The 18,982-nt window shown below is 36.6% G+C and overlaps 2 protein-coding genes and 1 non-coding gene across 3 annotated transcripts; 2 read left to right on the top strand and 1 right to left on the bottom strand.

Annotated features, from left to right (window-relative positions):
- Positions 1–286: 286 nt before the first annotated feature.
- Positions 287–393, bottom strand: LOC117281940 (small nucleolar RNA R71). The gene has a single exon (XR_004512570.1). It is a non-coding gene; the product is annotated as a small nucleolar RNA R71 (small nucleolar RNA).
- A 3,125-nt stretch (positions 394–3,518) lies between these two features.
- Positions 3,519–4,469, top strand: LOC138910522 (uncharacterized). The gene is made up of 2 exons (XM_070201766.1): positions 3,519–4,082; positions 4,158–4,469. Exons 1-2 carry the CDS (start codon positions 3,519–3,521, stop codon positions 4,467–4,469), a joined length of 876 nt encoding a protein of 291 aa, XP_070057867.1.
- Positions 4,470–14,987: 10,518 nt separating this feature from the next.
- LOC104118158 (auxin-responsive protein SAUR50-like) lies at positions 14,988–15,973 on the top strand. The gene has a single exon (XM_070200247.1). The coding sequence runs from the start codon at positions 15,166–15,168 to the stop codon at positions 15,490–15,492; it is 327 nt and encodes a 108-aa protein (XP_070056348.1). The 5' UTR covers positions 14,988–15,165; the 3' UTR covers positions 15,493–15,973.
- Positions 15,974–18,982: the final 3,009 nt, after the last annotated feature.

The following is an 18,982-nucleotide window of genomic DNA, read 5'->3' as shown; positions in this document are numbered from 1 at the left end:
ATTTCAAATCACAAACAACATGCTACATTTGTTGTAGAACAAGGGACTGTTTTCATGGTCTTACATTGAAGATCTTCAGCAGTATCTGAAAAATTTTCTGTCGATATGTGTTACACAAAGGCAACCTAATGTGACACCGAAAGCAATAAAGCTGTTATTGTTTCCCTTCTCGGTGACAGGAGAGGCTCAGACGTGGCTTAATTCACTCCCCATAAACTCCATCACTACTTGGGAGGAATTAGTCAAGCAATTTGTAAACAAGTTCTACCCACCCAATAAGACTGCCAAACAAATTGATGAGATATTGAGCTTTAGGCAGAGACCAACAGAAATACTACAACAAACGTGGGAGAGGTTCAAGGGTATGCTGGTTAAGTGTCCACATAATAGCATTCCAGAGCAAATATTGGGGCAGAGGTTCTACATGGGATTGGCAGACAACTTAAAGGCTAATGTTGATGCTTCAGCGGGTGGAGCATTTTTTAGCAAATCATTCAGAGAATGCAAGATCCTACTCGATAAAATGGCTCAAAACTCAGGATGGATGACAAGAGACTCTACGATTACTCATGTAGTTCACTCTGTGGCTTTGGACCAAAACAACTCTATAGTCGAAAATATGGCTACTCTAATAACGCAAATGAGTATCCTCACCAAAAAAATCGATGAATCAGGTCAGAAGCAGCAGGTACACATAGTTGACGCAACTAATGGGGGCTTATGTACACCATATATTAACCAACCTTATGTATGCTCGTGGAGTGCGGAAGGTGACAACCAGCACTATTAGGAAGATATGAACTATGTAGCCAACTATGGGGGACAGAGGCAAGGTGGTCAGAATTGGGGTCAACAGAATCAACAATATAGACCATCACAACATCAATACAATAACAAGAACAATCCTGGAGTTATGCGACCACAGGGTCAAGTGGTGCCTTACCAAAGGCAACACGGTTACAACCAGCAAAATCAGTAGTTGGCTTATTAACAACCTCAACAACAACATATTGCGAGACAAGATGATGGTTTTGCTGAACTTAAGGTAATACTGGACAGCGACAACAGAATGTTACAACAACTGATTGGGTCCACCGAAAAAATACAAGACATAGTGGACTCACATGAATCAGCGATAAAGGGTATTGAGGTTCAATTAGGACAGATTTATATGGCTCTAAACAATCGTCCCCAAGGGACGTTACCTGCAGACATACAAATCAATCCAAAAGATGAGGGCCCGAAATAGCTTATGGTAGTGAGTCTACGAAATGGTAGAGACCTAGATCTGGAGCAAGAGATTGCTCGCGAAAGCCGACCTACTGAAACACTTGTGCTAGTACCCATTGAGATCAATGATTCAACAGGGTTAACTGAGGTGACGGTACAACATGCACAAGAGAGCACAAGTAAAGAAAAAGAGGTTGCGAAAAAGACTGAGGTAGCATAAGAAACGACAGTAGAAGGAGTGCCTGAGCAAGATAAAACTTAAATCACAGGAAATAAGCGACCTCCAAAACCATTACCGCAGAGATTGGAAAAATATCATAAGGACGAGCAATATAAGTGTGAGCATCTAATTTTTGACTATATTTGAATTTTTACCACCTTCTACTATGTAAATATTTTTAAAAATTTAATATATATTGTTTTTAGTTTTGTTACATATTTTTAATATAGGGTAAGAATTAAAAATAATTAAAAAGGTCAAATTATTACTATTAGTATTATTTTTATTTTTTTATCTTTATTTTAAAATAAAATAAATAAATAAATAAATAAATAAAACTAAAAAATTAAATATTTCTTTTATTTTCGGATGGGAATAAAATAATATAAAAATTAAAAGTATAGAATAAAAAATTAAAAGTAAAATTAGGTGGAATTTGTTTTTTTAAAAATGTAAAAGAAAGTGAAAAATTAAAAAATAAAAGTAAAAATATGTGGAAATTTTAAAAAAATAAAAAGTAAAAGAAATATGGAATTAACAAATTAAAGTAAAGGTAGATGAAAATGTTTTTTAAAAAAAATAAGTGGAAATTAAAAAAAAAAAGTAAAGTAAAATAAGTGGGAAATAATAAAAGAAAAGTAAAAAAGTGGGAATTTAAATATAATAAAAGTAAAAAATGGGAAATTAAAAAATAAAAGTAAAGGAAAGTGGGAAATTATTTTTTTTTAAAAAGAAGAAAAATGGGGAGTGGGAATTCGTTTTAATTAAAAAATAATTAAAAAAATAAAATTAAAATTTTCGATTTTTCCCCTATAAATAGAAGAGAAATGTGAGGAGAAAAAGAGGGAGAAGGAGAAAAAAAAAGAAGGGAGGAGGGAATTGAAAGAAATTATTTTTCTTCTTCTACGCTAAGAGAATTTCTACTCGTGTCATTCTTTTTTCGTCTTCCTTTCGAAACAATCCAGCGAGTCATCACCCAAAACCCAACAAAAATACTTCATAACGTTCCTTTTTACACGCCAAAAAGTGGAGTCAATAGCCGAGGTTGAGGATTCCGTTGGAGCTCCGTTCACTAGGTTTGATGTTATTCGTCGCTTATGCTTGTTCGACGTTCGTATGAGTTATTGTACCTGTTCTTGGAGACTCATTTAATTGGAAATTTTGCACTAAAGGTTTATTCTTCCCTCTGTTCTTTTTATCTTATTTCATGTGATTTTATTTATTTGCCTTTAAACTTTATAAATAATAATGTAAGTTAGTCCTTAAATGTTATATGCTTAATCATGTTTTTGGAAATATGGTATTCAAACTTGCTTTAAAGTTGGGAAGATTTGGACCCTAATAAGTTTGGGCTTCAATTGTTTGGTCGTAGGTTATTGGTATATGATGGTTTATTTATTCAAATATCTAAAATCATACACTTCTTTCACAAGTAATTCCATAATTCATGACCTTCACAATAATCTCAAACTTAGGAAAAAAAATAAATCATGAATGCGCTAGAATACTTTAGGCGTACTCTTAATTAATTGAATCAACGTGATTATGTATACGTTCACGTGACATAATTACGATTCCCAAAACTAAAATCAAGGTATGCGTTCGCGCAACTTTGGGAGAAACAACCTTAAATATAATAAAAATGCTATTAATTGCGTGCACGTACACGTGACATGATTTTGGCACAATACAAAAAACGGATTCACACACGAGATTCATTTCAAAGATAATTTTATATTTTAATATAAAAGCGGACATATAAAATATGAAAACCAATAAATCACACTTTATCTAAAATTAATTCAAGCCAAGTTGTAGTCAATAAAGCGACCGTGCTAGAACTACTAGACTCGGGGAACAATATTAATAGAGTCAAACCTTCCTTTGACTAGGGATTCAAATAAAAGGTGACTTGGAACACCCCAAAAATCAATTCCAAGTGGCGACTCTGTAAAAAAAATAATCCCTATTCAAATTTATCATTTTAATTGAAAAAACTCTTTAACCCACAACAATCTATAACATATATATCTTTTGGGGCAAAAAGAGGTGTGACAATAAGAAATTCATGGAGATATTGAAACAAATACATGTGAACATTCCATTGATTGATGCGTTGCGAGAGATGCCTGGGTATGCCAAAATGATAAAAGATTTAATATCTCGAAAATTCGACTTCCAAGACCTGTCCACTGTTACATTGACACAGACCTGTAGTGCAGTCATGACGAGACCCATAGCTGAGAAGTTATCATACCCAGGGAGTTTCACAATCCCATGCACGATAGGCAGCTATGCTTTTGCTAAAGCATTGTGTGATTTAGGGGCAAGCATAAACTTGATTCCCTTGGCTATCTACAAAAGATTAGGCATAGGAAGAGCTAGACTCACGTCCATGTTACTACAGCTGGCCGACCGGACAGTGAAGAGGTCCTCTGGTATCCTTGATGATGTATTAGTCCAGGCTGGGAAGTTTGTGTTCAAAGCAGATTTTGTCATTCTAGACAACCGGGTTGACCAGGAGATTCCCATAATTTTTGGAAGACCATTCTTGGCCACTGGGAGAGCTTTAATTGATTGTGAAATTGGAGAGCTCAAAATGAGACTAAATGATGAAGATATAACATTCAACGTGCAGAAATCTATGCGGTGACCAAGTGAATTTGCTAATTGCTCTCTAATAGAAGTCGTGGATGTAATTTTGGAGGAGGAAGATGAGACCTTGAATACTAAAGACCCTTTAGCAACCTCTCTCTTGAACTTAGATGAAGTAAATGGAGAGGATTTGGCGGAGTGGGTGCTGGCTCTTAAAGGTCAAGGGTTTTGGAAAAGAGAGCTCGAATTTGAGCCTTTGCACTTAAAAGAAAGAACAATTCCTCCAGCTAAGCCATCGATAGAAGAGCCACCAAAGTTGGAATTGAAACCGCTACCACCTCACCTCTGGTATGATTTATTGGGACCTAACTCAACTTTACCTGTTATTATCTCATCTGGCTTGTTAGATGTGCAGAAAGAATAACTTTTGCAGGTATTGAGTGAGTGCAAAACTGCAATTGGTTGCACCATTGCAGACATTAAGGGGATCAGTTCGGCCTTCTGTATACATAAGATTCTACTGAAAGATGGCCGCAAACCTCCAGAGAACATCAAAGAAGGCTGAACCCCAACATGAAGGAAGTTGTGAAAAAGGAAGTGATAAAGTGATTAGATACGGGGATAATTTCCCCCATCTCCGACAACAACTGGATCAGCCCAGTCCAATGTGTGCCTAAGAAAGGTGGGATGACTATAGTGCAAAACGAGAACAATGAGTTGATATCAACAAGAACAGTCACGGGATGGCGAATTTGTATGGACTACAAAAGATTAAACAAGGCCACCCGAAAAGACCACTTTCCCTTGCCGTTCATTGATCAAATGCTAGATAGATTGGACGGGAAGTCCCACTTTTGCTTTCTGGATAGATACTCGGGGTATAATAAAATCTCCATTATCCCAGAAGATAGAGATAAAACATCATTCACCTGTCCATATGGCGTTTACGCCTTCTGGAGGATGTAGTTCAGCCTATGCAATGCACTCGCCACATTTCAAAGGTGCATGGTAGCCATCTTCACTGATATGGTAAAGGACATCGTGGAGATCTTTATGGATAATTTCTCGATGGTGGGAGACTCATTCGATGATTACCTAAGGAATTTGAAAAGAGTGCTGAAAAGATGTGTCGAGACTAATCAGGTACTCAATTGGGAAAAATATCATTTCATGGTACATGAAGGTATAGTCTTGGGGCACCTAGTGTCGAGTAAGGGCATTGAGGTAGATCGTGCAAAGGTTGATGTGATCGAAAAGCTTCCACCACCCACTTCCATCAAAGCAATAAGAAGTTTCTTTGGCCACGCCGAGTTCTATAGACGGTTTATAAAATATTTTTCCAAAATTGCTAACCCCCTGTGTAAATTGCTTGAAAAAGATCACCCTTTTATGTTTTCTGATGACTGCAGGGTAGCTTTTGAGGAATTAAAGAAGAGGCTAGTGACAACACCTATCATAGTTGCACCTGACTGGGAGCAACCATTAGAGCTGATATGTGACGCAAACAACTATGCTGTGGGAGCAGTGCTTGGGCAGCGCAAAGAGAAAGTCAAGCATCCAATATATTATGCAATTAGAACTTTGAGTGGTGCCCAACTAAATTACACAGTGACCGAGAAGGAGATATTAGCAGTTGTGTTCGCATTTGACAAATTCAGGTCATACCTGATAGGCTCGAAGGTAATTGTTTATACCGACCATGCTGCTCTCAGGTACCTAATTGATAAGAAGGAGTCAAAGCCGTGCTGATTCGATGTGTGCTACTGCTGCAAGAATTTGACTTGGAAATCCATGACCGAAAGGGAAAGGAGAACCAAGTGGCTGATCACTTGTCTAGGCTGGAAGGAGCCGGAACGAAGGTTGATGGGAAGAGATTGTGGAGACTTTCCCGGATGAATAACTACTAGCCACGAGTCTTGAAGTAGAGCCATGGTATGCAGACATTGCAAACTACCTGGCAAGCAGTATTGTTCCCTATGACCTTTCCTATCTTCAAAAGAAAAAGTTCTTTCGTGACTGTCGCATGTATTATTGGGACGAGCCTTATCTATTCAGGATTTGTGTTGATAACATGATCCAGAGATGTATCCCAAAGATAGATCAATCTTCTATTTTGCAGCCTTATTACACGTCACCATATGGTGGCCATTCCAGGGGAGTAAGGACAGCTGCGAAAGTGCTGGAGTCGGGCTTCTACTGGCCGACATTGTTTAAAGATGCACATTTATGGGTGAAGGGTTGTGACGAATGCCAATGAACTGGGAATATTTCCCGCCGACATGAGATGCCTAAGAACCCAATTCAGGAGGTAGGAGTGTTTGATGTATGGGGGATCGATTTCAAGGGGCCTTTCATCAGCTCATACGACAACAAGTACATACTCGTAGCTGTGGACTACATGTCAAAATGAGAGGAGGCTGCAACGCTCCCTACAAATAATGCAAATGGGGTAATTGGTTTTTAGAGAAAGAATATATTCACCCGATTTGGCACTCCAAGGGCAATAATCAGTGATGGAGGCACTCACATATGTAATCGAGCCTTCGCAAAGTTGTTAGAAAAGTATGATGTACGCCACAAGATTGCCACCCCATATCATCCACAAACGAGTGGACAAGTGGAAGTCTCGAACAGAGAGATAAAGAGCGTTTTGACAAAGACTGTGAATGCTACAAGAACGGAGTGGGCGAGAAAGTTAGATGATGCACTCTGGGCCTATCGTACCGCTTTCCAAACTCCGATTGGCATGTCGCCATATAAATTGGTGTTTGGGAAGGCGTGTCACTTACCAGTGGAGTTGGATCATAGAGCTTTGTGGGCATTGAGGCAGCTTAATCTCGATATAGAAGCTGCGGGTACAAGTAGAGTCACAGAGTTGCACAAGCTTGATGAGTTTCTCTACCACGCTTTTGAGAGCATAAGACTATACAAGGAGAGAATGAAGATGATGCATGACAAAAACATCCTTGAGTGGAGTTTTAAACCCGGAGATATGGTATTGCTATACGATTCAAGATTGAGGTTATTTCCGGGAAAATTAAAGTCAAGATGGTCAGGGCCATTTCGTGTGGTAGAGATTCGCCCCACTGGTGCCTCAGAGATTGCGACGGAAAATGACTCTCGCACGTTTAGAGTCAATGGGCACAGGTTAAAATATTATTTGGACATGGATGACGCGAAAGTAGTGTCGGCGACTCATTTTCTCGCACTACCAATGTTGAGCGAGCCTTAAATGCGCTCACCGGCGTCGTGTCGCGACGTTAAATTAGGCGCTTCATGGGAGGCAACCCATTGTATTGTTGTATTCGTCGTGCCACGATGTTAATTAAGGCGCTCATTGGGAGGCAACCCAATTCGAAGTTGATTTTTAGTGTAGTTTGAATTTTTCTTTTCGTTTTTAGGTACTAACAAGTTTGCAGGTAATTTTGGGCAAGTCGAGCAGAATGTTCAGCGTCACATGAAGGAAACCAGGCGGGGGAGCTCGCCTTGCGAGGGTTGAGGCCATGTATAGCTGGCGATGGAGCTCGCCTCGCCTAGGGTAAGGCTAGGTACACCAGGCGCTAAGCCTGGCACCGCATGGGTTGAGGCCAGGTACTTAGGCAGGCGTCGCCAGGTAAGTATTTTTCTTCAGCTTATTTTAAATTGTGTCCCTTATTTCTTTTAACCCCTCCCTTCTTGGACTCTAACTTAAACGCCCAAACTAACATAAAATAAAACCCTAACCTAAATCACTACATTCCTCACAAAACACTCAGGCACATACACTGCCATCCATCCCCATCCCAACCCCGTTGAAGTCAAGCAAGTTTTTCCTCTTCCATTCACTAGAAACAACGGTTCAAAGGCAAAGCCCACATCTTACAACATATAAGGAATGAATATGCCTCCGATAAAAGACACCGGCAAAGGAAAGGCTACTTCCACTACTTCGGCTAAAGAAAAGGCGACCTCCGCACCCCTCCCTCACTCCCCCCCCCCCCAAAGAAGAGAAAAGGGGGAGAAGCTACCTCTAGTCTAAGTGGAGCACAAACTGTGGAAGCTGTAGCAGCCATGCGTCTACAACCCCAAGGCCAACGGGAGTTTGGCATCAACAGCTTACCCCTGCATACTAAGGATTGGTACAGGCGTTGTAGGCCTAAACATGTACACCCGGAAGCAGCTATCCATGAACGCAGCTTGAAAGCAAAGTATTAGGCAATTTGGAGGGGCATCCAAAATTTGGGGTTGAGCTATGTATTCAAGAACACAAGGGATATTAATATCAATCTAGTCCGGGAATTCTTTGGAGGGTTTGCTCCACAGGATACTGAACAGCTAGTGCCGATTCGTGGATGATTGATAGATTTTTCAGTCATGACCATATGTAACTTTTTAGGTGCTCCGGATGTTCCTGTTGAGCCATTGGACCACTTCATTCGCCGACCTACATATAGAGAGTCGAGACACACGCTTTGTGGTGTCTCTTCTACGACAGCATGGGTCCGGGATAAGAAAAAAAATCAGCACAAGAGGTTCCCCAAGAAGAAGATGAGGGAGGAGGCTCAAGTGTAGCTTAAACTGATAAATGCACGGCTCCTACCGTGCAATCATGACACTATTATTAGTCGTGAGAGGACCTGTGCGCTCTACTTCCTCATGACGGGTCAAAGGGTGAATGTGGGTCATCTGATCCACTACCAGATATCTTTCGTCAGAACGAGTAAGAAGGTCGATCGAATGCCATTTGCCAATTTTCTAACTCAGTTCTTAAGACACGAGGAGGTTGCGGAGGAGCCAGAGTTTCACCACACCATCGATCAGCCCCTACGACAAACGGACATCACTAGTCTATGGCTGAAAGAAGAGACTGCCATGACATCGTTGACAGGTGCCGAGCGCAATGCTCGTGATGATAGTTTTATAGCCCATCTCTATGGGATGATGGATTTGCAGCTGAGGATAGGGGGTCAGCCTGCCACATATGAGGAGAGGACCTTATTGGAGCAGCGGTACCCGCTCAATGCTCATGCCGAGCAGCTGGTTGAGATAGGTGATGGCTACAGACTCCCCGATGATGAGGATATCAACACACCTGAGCAGTCTGAGGCTGAGCCGGAGCAATCAGATGATGAGGACGACGATGATGATGAGGAGGAAGCACAAGATAAAGAGTGGAGAGCCCCAGAGGATGAGGACGCAGTTTGATCAGGGAGTTTCCTTGCACCCTACTCATTTTCTCTTGTTTTGTCAATTTGTGCATGCACTGAGAACAATGCAAGATCTAAGTGTGGGGTGGGGACTTGTAGAAATTACTTGTAGTTTCTTGTTTTTGTTGTTTTAGTAAGTGTCGTTTTCGTTAGATAATTCTTTTAGTTATTTATTATAAGAATTTGTTTTAGTGATTTGGTTTTGTTATTTGTTTTAGTTAAAATATATATATATATATATATATATATATATAGAGAGAGAGAGAGAGAGAGAGAGAGAGAGAGAGAGAGAGAGAGAGAGAGAAACTGGACTCTTCCCGACGATGGATCTCCTAGACAGTTTTCTTGAGGGAAGTAAGTCTAGAGAAAAATGCCATTTTTTTGTAGGTAGTGTAGTAATTCCCCCTTGATTTTTTTGGGCCGCGGTTCTTTTCCAAGGGCTTTTAGTTGAACCGGGTGTAGTTAGTTTTAATATTTAGAAGTAGGAACCACGGGGCTATACATTTAATTGCAGCAATATCTCTTAGCTTTGTTATGCCTTGAGAATAGTTAGTACTATGGTTGTGACGCTTGGGCTTGGTTTTTGACTCTAGTATAAGTACCTTAAATCGTAGATTCTTAATTTTGCTTAACTGCTTGGACTGGAGTGTCGCGATAAAACCAATCCTGAGTGAGTTATGTGTCATGTCTGTGTGAGTTTTTGTATGTATTATGTGCATTGCATTTGATGTCTAGAACTTACCCCGTATGTGCGCAAAACGAAAAAGTAGTCTTGTTCAGTCTAGGAAGTGATATAGGCATTTCTTTATTAAGCCAGATATATATAGTTTACCCACCTAAAAGTTATGTATCGTAATTAACCCCTTTGAGCCTATAATCCTGTTTCTTTGGTAACCACATTACAAGTCGTACCCCTTTGTTTGAATCGACCATATATTTGAACCTTGTCACCTCTCATGAGCACTTGAATTGTGATGAATTATGAAAAAGTTTAAGTGTGGGGTGGTGGGTTGGCTTTTGAGTGGAACAATTGAAATAAGGAGAAATGTGCACCGTTTGAAAACAAAATGTCAATAAAAGCCACTTGGATTAAGAGAAAAGAAAAATAAATAAATAGTTGTATTGTAAGAAAAATAATTCTTGATGGTAGTGTCTAGTGATATACTGGTGCTTAAAGAAGTAGGGGCTAATATAAAATGAAGCTAAGGTGGAGTTTTGGTTTGACATAAGTATGAGTTTGAATGTTAAAGTGTATGTATTAAAGTGCTTAAGGGAGGTGTAGTCACTTATATCCAAATGTATCCTACCCGACCCGTAGCCTACATTACAACCAATTAAAGTCCTACTTGATCTTAGACTGAATGAGCTCGATTAGTAGAGTATTACACTACGGGCAAGCCTCTAGTGCATCATTTGTGGCATATGAATGTTATTTCTGAGAGCGAGTGAATTTTTCCTATCTTGAGTTCCTACATTCTTAAAATTCATTGTGTGTGGAACTGAGCTCTTTGTTGGGTGAGGGCACGTGATTCATAAAGGAAAGGTAATATCGTTGACCTCCATGTTAGAGTAAGTAAGTGAATTGTGAATAAGTCATGGTATTTGGGAGTCAAATCTTGAGGCGAGGATGTTACACATTGGTGCTTAGACTATTTTAAATATTCTTGGTGTAACGAGTTAAGGGAATTGCTTAGTGAGGTTGTGTCTGTAAGTATGGTTTGATTGCACGAGGACACGCAATATTTAAGTGTGGGGTATTGATGTGTGGCTATAATTCCATAGTTTCGTATATTATTTACCTTGTATTTTATATGCTTTAATGATAAACTACAATTTAATTGTGCGTAACAGAGTCTATTTTATGTGTAGGTGAATTGGAGATGAAAGTAGAGCAGAAGGAATATTTAAAGTCTAAAGTGTGCTCGAAAATAGCTGAAAAGAAGAAAGAAAGAAGTGAGCAGCCTACGAATGAGGAAGTTGGTGAAGCCAGGCCTAAAGTGGGTGTTAGAGCAGGCGACGTCAGGCCTTTAGCACGCGTTGGAGAAGGCCAGGCGAACGGTAACGCGAGGTCCACCAGGCTTTGGAGCCGGCGACGCCAGGCCCGGGGTGAGCTCAAGCTGGCGGTAGACCTCGTGAGGCTAGGTCTAGGCGTACACATTCCGAGTTTTAAAGACTTATTTTGTCTCCTAGTTTGACTAGGACTTGGCCTACATATTTAAGTCTCTTCCTACATGTATAAATAGACCTAAAAATGCCACTTTTGAGGACTTTTGCAACCAGAGGCAAGGATAGCTCGTGGAACAACCGTTGGGAGTTAGACTCATCAATTTCCACATCCCTTTATCCTTACCTTGTAATTTAATTATGCAAAATACTTTGGATATTGTGACTATGAGTATGAGTAGCTAAACTTCTAATCTAGGATTTTGATACAACCTATTGGAGGATGATTTTCATGTTACGTTAAATATAGATTTGCCGTAGAATTTTTTCTATTTGTTCAACTATATAATTATTGTTGTTGATTGAAGGGCTCTCAATCGACTGTGCCTATTTAGTGTGTATTACTCGGGAGAGAGTGCATATTTAGGTAGTTGTTGAACAACATCACTCCTAACGTATATGCGGGATCAATACGAAGGGTTTAAAGGTGAGATTAAGGATAACGAAATCTTGGTGCGATCCGAGTGAGCCGTAATTAATGCCAGCTAGCGTAATTCAGGTGAATATGTCTAGTAAATTTTAGTAATTACTCGGGAAAAAAATACGACAGTCAGAGTGCTCATGATCGATAGAGAAGACTTTGGCAAATTTATAGAAGACGTAGCGAAAAGGATTCCGACAATAGGGAAAATTATAACCTTAGATCATTTCAATTCTTGTCTACAAACCGTAGTAGTTAGTTATTAATTGTTGCACTTTTATTATGTAATGTTTAGTTAGTAAACATCCAAATTGCTACTTAAATATTTCTGATGATTGATTGCGTGAGTTCGTACGAGTCTAGTAGCTGTGTTTGATAGGTTAATTCCCTGTGAGATTCGACTCCGGACTTATTAGCCGGAATATATTTGCAACGACCGCTTAATTATTTTTATAAGGCATAGTTGGACGTGATCACATATATGAAGAGGTTGCATGCAATCAAATAGCACCGTAAAAATTTACCCGCACTCAGTGTTTAAAATAATGAATAATGTAAGATATTGTCTTTCATGTACACATTTATAATATTATGATTAAGTGGAAAGAGGACGAATGTGAATTTGGAAAAAAAATTAAAAGACATATATACGGAGAGCATAGTATGAGAAGTACGTGAAGAAAAGACCTGCAAAGTTGAATCCATATATAAACACATGCATGTGAATTCCTGATACTTTTTCTGTCCATTCTAATTCGTATAGAATCACAAGCGCAACAATAATAAATACTAGTTTGACCTAAAGCTATCTCTCCTGTACTCCTGTTCCCACTTTTTCCGAAAATTTAGACGTTGTGAAATATATAGTTGAAAGAGCTAGTTCTGAAATATATTCTAGAACACAAATACAGGATGTTTTCCGAATCATTAATTAGGTTCTATCGAATCCTATACTTAACTCGTGATGATTAGTTGTTGAATTCGCCTCTAGGATGAAAAATATTTCTAAGGTAATTTATTAGTAAGTGATTTAGTACAAGATTAATGAGTCGATTTATTTCTGATAAGAATGTCTTGTTATATTTTGTAATGTGGCTATTGTTTAAGTGCGGCCCCATTGGACAAGGTTTAGGTTTATTGTATATGCGGCAGTTTCATATATAACAGAGATGGCTGCAATGAAATGGACATAACAGGGGAAGAGAGATCCCAAATGTCAGAAATCTTAATCTCTTAGGATTACAATATTTCTCGTAGAATGGAAGAATTTAGATAAAACATTATACTTTCGGCTCTGCAACCATCTTTGTCAATTTGTTATCTGTAGCATCATGCTTGAATTAAAGATTTAAATTATATACCTTGATAGATAGTGGTTGAAAAATGTACATTATATTATTGCAATTTAACCGGTTAATACTCTATTTCTCATGTTAGCATATCAGACTTTCTCATGTTAGCGAGTCACATATAGGTCATTTTTGTCTTTATTTTGATAGTATACGTTGTCAGTTTACATAACTTAAACTCTTGAATCAAAGGCTTTAGAAGGAGAGTCTTGGGGCAACAACCAAGTTTTCTCCGTGTAACCTATAAGTTACGGGATCGAGCCGAGAAATCAACAACGGATGCTTGCATGGTAGATCGCCTCACACCCATGGGATGCAGCTCTTCCCCGAACCCTGCGTGAACGCGAGATACTTCGTGCACTGAGTCAATATTGCTGGGTAATTAAACCTTTGGCATGGAAACCAACACTTTCTCTTCCTTTTTTCTATTTTTCATTTTCCTTAATACTCTGCAAATTATCTTAGCCATTTCTTTGTTCATCAAATACAGCTTAATGTATTAGGTAATCTTTTTTACGTCAAATTAACAAGTCCAATGAGGTCCAATTTTCTACTCTTGTAATGATAATATCGGGCTTAGTAAACAAATTCTAATTACTTCAATTTAAGCTCCATCGTATGAATTTGGTCTGTCGTACATATTAAACTTGAATATTTAGTTGTCCTAAGTAACACATTAGGCATTTGTTGACTTTGATAAGTTAACTGAGATGCTTAATTTTGAAAAGAAATAGACAGATTTTGTTATAGCCAATATATTTTTATATTAAGAAAGGAAAGTATGAAAGTATTCGAACTGAAATTTCAAATCAATTATTTTGTGTAGTCAAGTCAACAACAAAATTAAATAGGCAAGTTAGGGATAATAGTATTAGTCTCTGCTCCATTTTCTATTCTAACACAGGACAAAGAATGTGGTTGAAAAAAAGGAATTGCATTATAATGTACTCTTGAAAATTGTTAGGTAGGTTCTTAATTAATCAGTTGAAACAGGACAACGGCTTTTCCCAACAAAGTGATTGAAATTTCAGATTATTATTTTTTCTTCATTATTTTCCCATTTTGTTTTTTGGGGAAAGAAAAGAAATATTTTGATTTTATAAAATACAGAGTTAAAGGGACCAATATGTTTTGATGCAAGGCTACAACAGGTAATAAAACCAAGGCATTTGCTTCCAACATCAACATTTGCATTTGAGCCTTTCACTCCTTCCGAAAATACCCGTGGTCTCTTCTTTTTAATTTCCACCCCAACCCCACATGGTTTTGTTTCTCTCTCCCCTTAAATTTTTCTTTACTTTTATTTTATAAATTTAATTTATATACATAGAGAGTGCTAAGAACTTTTACACCATATCAAATCAATTTAATCGGTTGTATTATATGTTATCACTTTATTTTTTAGGTTGTCTTATCAAACTTCCTATGAATAACAGAGGCAGAATGTACCACATTTTGTACAAATTTGGTAGACTTCAGTAACTTTGACCCGAATTCTGTATATATAAATATTGAAATATTTATTAAATATATATATAAAATTGCGAACCTAATATCATAAATAAGTTGCAGGCTCGATGACAAGAGAGGAATAAACAGAATCCATAAACTTCCAATGCTAGATTTATCTCTGTGGAATACTAACCTGGTTTAGTAGGTCAATTTTGACATAATAACATAAATATTTTATACTCTATCAATATAAAGAATTTAAACTTTTCATTTATTCATTTTCTCTACTTCAAAACTTCAAATTCTCCTCTCACCTCCCCGGTGGGGTGAGGGGGGATAGGAGGATGTTGTTAATTCAAAACTTCTCTATTTAAATACATCTCAAACTCCTTTCATTTCCACTAAACTCAATTTCCCAAGTCTTGAATATCCTTCTTTTTTCTTTCCCTTCTCTTCCAAAAAATTGCTAAATTTTCTTTCCCTAAAAAAATGGCCATTAGGAAATCAAACAAGTTGTCACAAACAGCAATGTTGAAGCAAATCTTGAAAAGGTGTTCAAGTTTGGGAAAGAAAAATGGCTCATATCACGACGAGCAATTAGGGCTTCCATTAGACGTACCAAAAGGGCATTTTGTAGTTTACGTTGGAGAAAATAGAACAAGATATATTGTTCCAATTTCCATTTTGTCAAGACCTGAATTTCGTAGCCTTCTTCAACGTGCAGAAGAAGAATTTGGTTTTGATCACGATATGGGTCTCACAATTCCTTGTGATGAAGATGTTTTCGAATCTCTAACTTCGTCAATGCTAAGGTAAAAAGGAAAGAAAAATCAGGGCGCAGGCAGAGTAACAGATGCGGGTTCGACCGAATCTAATAACTTTTATTCAAATCATGTATTTGTCTTTGAAATTTATTGGATATTTAAAACTTATTAATTTAGAAATCACTGATTTAATTACATTTTCGAACCCATAAGGTTCAAATCTTGGATCCCGTCCTTAAAAAAACAGAGCAAGTCGAGCAAGTAGGTTGCGAGTATAAGTCTAGGCGGAGCTAGCTAGGTTGTCTGAAGTAAAAATTTTATACAGGAGTTCAGGAATCTGCTTTATTACTACTGTCTTTTTTTTTTTTTTTTTTTTTTGGGTTTTGGGATCATAACCTGGTGACGTGTAAGGTTTCTGTGTTTGTAAATCTCAGAAGTCTATAATTGTAATTTTCTCGCAGTGGCGTTGTGTAATATTTGTGCCCTGTGAGAGAGTTAACTAATTATTTATAAAATTGTAATATTTGGTGCTATTTTATTGTGTTTATTAGATTTATCTATCTTTGCAGCTGTTCTTTAATTTGAGTTTCAATGATCTCAAGATGTCCTTGGCTTTATTTATTTATTTTTATTTTTATTTTGAAGAATTAACTCAAATAGCCGTCTACTTAGTGTTTAAACTAAAAATAACCAGTTATTTGTGTTAAAATCTCTTCTTATTTTTTTGTGTCTAGGGTATTTACAGCATGTTTGGATGGTTTTTACCCATTGTATCGTATTGTATTATTATTCCAAAACAATGTTTATTTTGATTGTTTATTAAAATTAATTGTATTGTATTGTTAAATCTATTGTGCATAACAATGAAAAGTCTTATTTTTTTAAACAACCGATTTGGTGTAGTGAAATTTTTTTTTTTCAATTATGCCTAACTTATTACTTTATAATTCTATTTTATCCTTTTATCTTCTTTTTTTTTTTTTAATTTTAACTCCAAATCTCCAACCTATAACCTACTTTATCTTCGTCCCTTTTTTTTTCCAGAACTTCTGTCGCTTCCGACTCCAAACGTCTGTTTTGCATGCTTTTGTTTCATTTTTTCTCCTAATTTGATTTTAACTTCAATTTTAATTATCTTTGTTTCTTTGTTCTGCCAATTCTCGTTCCTTTCTTTATCATAGTTCCTTAACATTTTGTTTTTTGTATTATTATTATTATTATTATTATGATCTAGTTAGGAATGGTGTATACTTGTTATTGTATTTAATATTAACCCGTTCCACTAATTTTGTTAGAATTTACATGAATTTAATTGTTTAATCTATTTATAAGGCATATTTGGTGATAAATTAGTAGAAAGAGGTTTTCTTACATTATTTTTATGCGTAATTTTTGATAAATTTAATATTTAAATAATTAAGGGTATTTTAGTATATTTATCAGTTACATTACAATACAATACAGTCAAAACAAACAGTAAAATGGTTAACAATGATCCAAACAGAGTGTTAATGAACAACGGTAAAATAGAAGAAGAAATGTGCATGCCAACTCCTATTGGCTATTGCGATGATCCAAAAATGATGAGTAACAATGATCCAAACAGGGTATCAATGTTTTCTTTGACTCGTCTTCTTATGGAAAGATGCGAATAAAGCTAAAGATATCAAGTATAACAACTACGAATTTAAACCGATCTTAAATGGTGTACATGGTTGTATTTAATGAGTTTTTTTGTTATTGATTATTTGTTCAATATCCAAAATTTATTATCCTGACTTATTTTGATCCAAGTCGATTAATGTCCGTAAAGAAAAAAACACTTCATATCAATAATTTACATGGCTTAAACCCGAGACTTTGATTATGACTTGAAAAGATCTCTTTTTCTCACCACACTCTAGGGTGATCTTAGTGAGTTACTTAAAGTATACATTTTCTGAATTACTACTACTATATGCCTCAATTCCTTTCATCAGTGAGCGACTAATTAATTATGCAGATGAAATAGTGACTTTTCGTGGCAATAGGACAATCTTTTTTCAAATTATTTGAAGAAGTATTTTTGAGAAAAAGTTTATCTAAAACCTAAAATCTTTGGATAGTCGAGGAGTAGTTTTTATTTATTTATTTTATATTTATAAATAAAAGTTTCTTTAAGTGTGGCAAAAAAGTCTTAATTTCTATTCTGATTAAAGCATGGGTTTTGTGCCCTAGTGTGCGTCAGAGGGGTGTTATTTGCATAAATTGGTGCTATGTAAATATTTTAAATATCTTCAATGCTACTTGAAAATAACAAAAACAAATTTTTTATTTCACGTGAATGAATATACTGTAGTATGATGCAGATATAAATTGAATAATTTATCAATCCTACAGGGAATGGCCATATGAATGAAAAATGTATGTTTAGATGGAAATAGCAAATGACTCTGAAATTCTCCAGAGCCCACTTGGGGGAGAGACTTTTGCAGTGAAATTATGTTACGTGGATAAGACTTTACAGAGGCTTTAATTAGTGAAATGGTGAGACAAAGATAAAAGATAATACTTCGGGTTCGAGCCTTCGGTAAGTATTTCTTCATCTTTAATAAGGATCCTGATTTCGAGTCTTGAGTATAAAGTTATCTTTGTTAAAGAGCCCTTACCCCTCAATGTGAGATTTTTTGATGCGTATCTAAATTTAATCAGACACGAATGCAGATAAAAAATATCAAAAAGAAGAGATAAAAGATAATATATGCATTTCCATGTAATGTATTTGCCCCATGCTACATCTTTAATCCTATCCCTTTTATTCTTTTTTTGTTTCATCATATGGGTTGGATCATGGATGTGGTCCTGGGCCGAAATTAGTGGACCAAAGATATCCCCACTGATTGTTCAATCCTAGCCGTACGATGTTGTTGATGTATTTGGTTTTGGGCCTTTGATCTATTTGTTGTCTTGTATTTAAACTATTTTTTAAATGAACTTATCTTTTTTTCATAATAAGAAAATTTAAAGAAAGACATGTACATCTGTTCTTGTTTCAGTTAGACGAAATGCTTTTCTTTTCTTTAATTTATTTCTCGTGGGGTGGGGTTGGACTGTTGCCGTTAACAAAATTTGTCCCACATCCCTTTGTCTTCAGTTTGATTAGCAACCAAAGATTAACTAATATTTTCTACTTGCTTCTTGTTACAGATTGGCACAGAAAAGAAAGACCAAAATGAATGATAAGTTGATGACTTCATGTAACTGCTGTTCTAACTCCTTTTAACTTCCTATATATTTGACCAAGAGAAAACAATTGGGCAAGTTTATATATATATTTATAATATCCTCAAAGACAACAAGAATCGAGAATAAAAGTTTGGAGGTAAAAACATATCATTGAAAATATAATATCTATTTAGTTCGAGTTCCTAAGCCAAGTTGAAGGTTATGGCAGATGACATATGGTTTGAGTTGTATATATCCTGAGATGTGCAGATATATCTGTATGAAATTAAAAAAGAAAGTGTACCTGAAGAAATGGATCAAATTATAAACAAAGAAAC

This window comes from Nicotiana tomentosiformis, chromosome 4 (genome assembly GCF_000390325.3).
Source record: "Nicotiana tomentosiformis chromosome 4, ASM39032v3, whole genome shotgun sequence".
Lineage (NCBI taxonomy): Eukaryota > Viridiplantae > Streptophyta > Magnoliopsida > Solanales > Solanaceae > Nicotiana > Nicotiana tomentosiformis.
Note: the sequence above shows the minus strand (reverse complement) of the source record. Positions and strands in the feature narration are given on the sequence as shown.